The 6,473-nt window shown below is 36.1% G+C and overlaps 1 protein-coding gene across 1 annotated transcript; it reads right to left on the reverse strand.

Annotated features, from left to right (window-relative positions):
- Positions 1–959: 959 nt before the first annotated feature.
- On the reverse strand, positions 960–5,539 carry LOC127969285 (uncharacterized). The gene is made up of 11 exons (XM_052571136.1): positions 5,468–5,539; positions 4,455–4,638; positions 4,022–4,241; positions 3,636–3,909; positions 3,376–3,553; positions 3,176–3,252; positions 2,892–3,072; positions 2,508–2,756; positions 2,244–2,415; positions 1,685–1,833; positions 960–1,509 (listed from the first exon to the last, which is right to left on the reverse strand). The coding sequence occupies exons 1-11, from the start codon at positions 5,537–5,539 to the stop codon at positions 1,280–1,282; spliced, it is 1,986 nt and encodes a 661-aa protein (XP_052427096.1). The 3' UTR covers positions 960–1,279.
- Between the last annotated feature and the right edge of the window lie 934 nt (positions 5,540–6,473).

The following is a 6,473-nucleotide window of genomic DNA, read 5'->3' on the forward strand; positions in this document are numbered from 1 at the left end:
AGGGGTGGTAAAACACGGTTTTTCGAAGGCTTGATTGTGTTTGTGGGGTGCACTGTAACATATGCTCATGCTTCGTTTTTTAAAAAAATGCATTATTTTTCATATATTTTACCTTTACTCTACACTGCTCTGTCCCTCCTTGTAAAACGGTCTGATGGTTTCCGGGTTCTATGAAGCCAGTCCCACAAAAATAGCAATGGGCTCAGATTGGTTAGCTGCCCCAGTGTGTTGTGATTCGCTAACCGACTAGCGAATCACAACACACTGGGTGTGTTTTTCGGTAACGTCATGCCCCTTACCTTTACCAGTAGTCTGTGCTTTGGGGGTATTAGAAACAATGGCGTCAATAAAACCATACCAATTTGAGCCCGAATCGGACCCAGAAAATTTTGATGAAGATGATCGAGCATTTCCTGTTCAAGAACGGCTGTTAAATGACGTTTCAGAATGTTATGTTTTTTATTGTTGTGATCTAATACTTTTTTAGATACGCTGTTATTTAATTGTACTAATTATAATAGTTGATGTTGAATTTATAACAATAATAAGTGTTTGTCTATTAACAAAAGTATTCAAGAACCTTTTTTATTTAAAAAATATATATATTTTATTAGGTGTACATGTAATAACTGTGCAAAAATGCCAACTGAAGAGGAAAACATCCGCTGCAAAGAAATACAGAAGGTAGTGTAATAAGCTAGTACCAAAATTATGCATAACGTGTTAATAGTTCTGTATAATCCTTTTTTCATATTTAAAAGATGAACATAGGTTAATTGTACAGTATGTTCTCATTGTCTTACATTACTGTTTAGGTTGTAAAACGAATGATGGAGGTTCCAGACCCTCCTAAATATATGATTGAGCATCCAGGTTTTGAACCAAACTGCTTAAATCCGTATACTTTGCAAAATATCAATGATATTTAGAGCCGACTATGGACCAGTGAGACGCAGAAATGAAGAGGAGTAAGTATTTATTAAATTTAATGAAATTATGTTGTGTAAAATAATATAAATAAAAAACAAATATATATAAATATATATTTACACAAGACATGTTATTCAAAGACAAAAATTAAATCAAAATATCAATTTTTATCAAACATATTTTCACATCACATATACAGGTTTCCAATATACCACTGGTTTTATACACAATATTGAGGTTTTGTGTTCCTGCCATAGGCGCTTCCGTTATCTGGCCTATCGCAGCTTTGTCAGCTGGTGCTGGGGCTACCTAGGACGTAGTGTGAGGGTTGTCATCCCCTCATGTGTTGTTAACCGGATCCGCCTACAGTTTCCTGATCCAGCGGGACAGTATGTTGGGTTCCGGCCACCCCTCGACTGAATCGTGACACATGCTGGGCAATCACCTCTTCTTTGGAAGGTTTTTCATACTGTGATGACAGAGGAGGTGGAATGGGGATTGCATGCAGCTCTTCCGCATATGGCTTGGGGTCCACAAAGACTTTATGTAACAGAAGGCTCATAAGGTCATCGACATAGTCTGTAAAGAACAGAATACTGAGTCCCTCTATGGGTTTATATAATTACTGATAAATAATCTACCTTTGTTTTATAATTAACATTTGTGTAATATTTATAAATATTTTTTGTAAGCTTATATTTATTTCATTATAGCTTTTGTTATATTATTGTTAATAAAACATTTTACAACTTACTGTATGTTGGTTCTATTTTCACTGGCTTTGCTGTGCATTCCCCTTTTTTGGACTTTGGAAAAACGAACTTATACACAGCCTGTCCTTCAGTTGTTGTTGCCTGCTCACGGTTAGCATTTTCATTATAGTGCATTGCTGCAAGATACAGCCTGTAATCAGTGGACAATCCATAACATATGAAAAGATTAGTAAACTGTGTTGTGACAAATAAACAAACAATTCAGAATAAGAGACAAATGTTCAATCAATGATTATAATGGTTTCTTTCTTGCAAGAAAGGCTCACAGTCGCACAGTCAGTCAAGAGAATGTGAGAGTGCTCGCCAAGATGGGAGGCTCTCGATCTCTTTATATCTCTGCTACTCATAACATAGATAACATAGGGCCACAGGCAAGGCTCCTAACCTATTTTACCTGTTTCTTCCTTATTAGGAAAGAACATTATTTATTATAGGGAAAGATTATTAATATTAATAAAATAATGAATAAAAAAAACATTTCCATAAAAATTGTTAGGAACAATGTTTATAAATATTTCTGAACATGTCAAAGATTATTACCTGCACAACATTCCTATGAAAGGGAAAATCACGTTCTTTGGGGCAAAACGCAAAATCAGACTGTGGAAAGCCTCCAGTGATGACGTCTGAAAGTTGTGGCTGAGCTTTTCTATATCCTTGAGAACCCTCTTGTTGTATAATAGCTTTTCCACTTTATGGAGCGCTATTGATCCTGTAGCCAAACAGATCAAATATGAAGAAAATCTCAAAATTTTACTATTTTACTGTCATTCTATTGTCATTTGTCTCTCTATACAGTCATACCTGGTTGGAACCATTTTTTTGGATCCCTGGAAACTTTGTCAGGGTGTTCACACTTGGGGAAGAGGTGGTTCTCATGAACATGTACATTTTGTATGTGGTTCTGCAGTGAATTCCACTTCGCCACCTTTTCTGGCCCAGACTCAGAGGAAATCGCACTCCAGTAAACATGGTTTTTGATGCTGTGCAACCACTTTTTCAGCACCTCGCAGTCCTTCATTTTTGAAAGTTTGTCAAGTTTCTTAGATAAACCTGTACAAAGTAAAAGCTTGGTTGTACAATCATTATTTCAAGAAAATCTAATTACCCCAAAAATATAAATGTACAAGTTAGGTTTAACAATTAACTGAATAAGTATCAATTAATAATACAAAGATAAATAATTACCTTTCTCAAAGTGCCACACGTCATAGAACTGAGTGATATTGCGGTCCCTCAGGTACTTCTGAATCTGCGGATGGCGATCGGTGACGATGTAGTCAACAGCTAAACCATTAGACTCCAGCTTATCGAGACAACGCTTCAATCCCTCCTTTTCCATATGATAACTTCCACCAACCTCATTGCTCTGTTGTTGGGTACACAACATTTCAAATGTATAAACAGAGTAGAGTAAAAACAATAACAGATAAAAGAAAATTTATCCTTTTTTTAAATGCTTAATTACTAACCTGAACTAGTTGAAGATCCAGAATTTTGTTGGTTTCCATGTGCATAATGGTGTAGCTGCCAAATTTTGCTGAGTGTCCTATTGTAAACATCATAATCAGATATAGAACATTACTGAGAACATCAGTATCATAATATTTTAGGAGAACTCAAAGACTATAAAATAAACGGTGTGATTTTTTAAAATATACTCTAAATGTACCTGGCGTGTCAGCACGCATATCTCCAGCCACAGCAACATTTCCTCCCTCTTGCAGCTGTCTTATAAGATTCAGTTGATCTTGGTTCCACTTGTGTATTATGGTAGGCTCAATGAAATTCCTGGCATGAATCCTAAAAGTTACGAAACGCATCATCTGGAGCTTCATGGCTTTGAAAATCTATTAACATAGAAATCATACAGTACATACATACAGAAACAACACAGTATTTTTTTGTGAATTTTATTGTAAATTGTAATACCTTCTCTAGTTGTTTAAAAGATCCACCGGTAAAATACGTTGCAGCAGACAATAGCAGGTTTCCAAGTGGGGTACTCCCAACAATGGGCTGGCTCTGCCACTGTCTGTAGTAGTTACACTTTTCACAAAGCTGGGTGAATGCAACAAAAGTCCCCCTTCGTCTGCTCTGGACAACACACTTTGTCTTACAAATTGGACAGGACACAAATAGCTCTCGAAGACAGCTTTCAAAAACAATGTATTTGTTATCGCTGTGGTCGGGCTGTGGATCTATCCTAAGGCAATATAAAAAGAATAAATATTAGGAAGTTGCTTTCATGTTTTATATATATTTTTAAACACAAATGTATTAGTAAAAAAGTGCGTAAATATGTATTTATATCTTACGCCAATTCTGATTCTTCAGTGACAACAGAATCTGGGTTATATGTGGAATCAGTGGGTTCAACATTTAATTCTGATTCTTCTTCCTCATCTAACACCAGACGAGGTCTCTTACTGGGCCTGAAGACTGAGCCACTTACTGGTGTTGAAGACAGCTGCACATCAGGAAACATGTCAGTTGTTTGGGTGCCCACATCATGACCATAATATGTTGCCTGAATGCCTACAAGTAAAAAAAAAAAAAAGTAAAAATACAATTACTCATAACCATCGGTCATGCTATTACAATTTTTTTTACAGTGATAAACATAAGCCACTTTCTAATACACATACGTTTTAGTAGCCGGTATGACAATTATAATAAAAAAAAGACAATATGTACTAGAACTGCATATGATAAAGTAACACAAACACATTTAATGTCTGTATTTCATACCTTTGCTCCTTAAGTGGAAACTGCTCAATGTACCCATTGAAAGTTGTGTGCCCACTGATCGCATCTTCGGCTTTATCTCTGTGGCTACAGTTTCGGTCTCTATAGGGTCTGACTGACATCCAACTTCATGAAGTGTAGATGTAGTGGGGAGCTCTTGGGAACTCGCACCCTGCTGAGATGTTGTCTGTAAGAAATAATGACAATATGTAATCAATGATCAAATTACAGCTTAAAACATACATTTGACATGTACAAATAGTAAGAAAAAATTACTGGATAATAATCATTGGACCACAAAAAATAAGCTTCATAAGCAAGATTTTCATATAATTGTTCTGACAAATTGTATTAGTCCTCAAAGGGATTTTTTTGATTAAAGAGTGAAGATCTATAGTAATCGGTACTGAATGGAATCGTTACTTTTGTATTTTTAGAACGCTTATAACCAAATATCTGTCGCTATAACTATTAACCAAAAACATTGGCTTTACTATAGTAGCCAAATCAAACACAGAACCATGTTTAGCATGCCTGCAGATAAACAAACATGTAGATAAACAATACATAAACGCTCTAATCAAAGAATAATATACACTAATTCCAAGTTCGTTGTTGAGATTAAGAAAAAAAGTTCGTAACGTTAGGGTGTTTGTCGCATTAAGTATGAATAAGCATTTAACTAACTGGTTTGCAGAGCCAAACAGCGTTGTTATTTGTTCACTTCCTTGATACAACGCACAATTAGCAATACAGCCAATAGCAATACAAACCAATACAGTAAAACACATCGACGAAAAATAAGTCATACTTACAGCTTGTGGCCCGTAAACAGCTTCTGTTTTTAAAGTTGGAACTGCTCCATCTTTCAGGACAAGCCTTTGGGCGAATCCTGCATTGTACTCGCGAAGATTGTGGAAGCTTTCCTCCGTAAAATGTGCAGCACAGAGAGCGAGATTTGGGTAATAATTTTGAGGGACCGAGTTAAAAATAAATTTTAACCATTGATCCCTAACTTCCCCGTCCCTAGGAAGGCTGAACAAAGTGAACCTGCAATCCGGATGAAAATAACAGCGTTTCGTCGGCATCGCGGCAAAAATACTCCAGCATACAACAACTCTTCTCAATCTCCACAGCAATATAAAATGGCCTCGCCCCCCACCTAATCTATTATTCTCGGAGGAGGGGTTTATGTAAATATTGGGCTTAGTGACGTCAGCAACCCTGAAGGAATGTCGTGTAGTCCCTACCGGCCGTTTGCTGTAGTCCTTAGAAATGGATTTTTTTAAAAGCAAATATCTCCCTTTGCTTAAAACTTTGAACGTTGTAACTTTGCAGATGTTGTTTATGCTCAAACAGGAAAATTACACACTAGCTAAAGTTAGAAAAGTGAAATCATGTTTTATCACCCCTTTAAAAATGACATCATCCCCGCATTACTCTGTTATTTTAATGAAAACGTTGTTAGGCACATCACAAACACTCAGACTGCTGACAGTGTTTCAATGGGATTTTGCAATAACAGCTTCCAGGTGTCAAATCCTCTATTAAAATAGAGCAGTTTTCTCAATTGATAGTGGAACTAAAGGGGCAGCTTTATACATGATAATTGGCCTTTTGAGACCCTACACATAAAGCTGAGAATATGTTTATGAAGTTCAAGGAATCAAAGATCAATATTTTGATGCTTTGCTCATTAAATCCCAAGTGTTACAGTGAAAAAAAAGAGCAAAAATTGATAGTTGTGCACTACATAAATGCGCTACATCTCCAAAGACGATGCAAAAGTGGTTTGTATGATTTTTTTTTAAACTATATTCAATGTCTACTGCTGAAGTCATAGTTTCATGTTAGAAACAGACTGAAACGTAAGTTCTTCACTGATAATCTTGAGAACTGCTGTAAGTGAATGAGTCAGTCGAAAACGTCATTGTTCTATTCTATTTAAAAGAAACTCTCATGAATGTGGAAAATCCTCCACAGAAGAAAGCCACATACGTTTTAAATGACATAAAGGTGAAT

Source organism: Carassius gibelio, chromosome B12 (genome assembly GCF_023724105.1).
Source record: "Carassius gibelio isolate Cgi1373 ecotype wild population from Czech Republic chromosome B12, carGib1.2-hapl.c, whole genome shotgun sequence".
Taxonomy (NCBI): Eukaryota; Metazoa; Chordata; class Actinopteri; order Cypriniformes; family Cyprinidae; genus Carassius; species Carassius gibelio.

Coding starts and splice junctions, on each gene's coding strand:
- LOC127969285 (XM_052571136.1), bottom strand. CDS start 5,539: ATGCCGACGAAACGCTGTTATTTTCATCCGGATTGCAGGTTCACTTTG. Junction 4,639..5,467: donor GCCTTCCTAGGGACGGGGAA/GTTAGGGATCAA, acceptor TATTTCTTACAG/ACAACATCTCAGCAGGGTGC. Junction 1,510..1,684: donor GAAAATAGAACCAACATACA/GTAAGTTGTAAA, acceptor TGTTCTTTACAG/ACTATGTCGATGACCTTATG.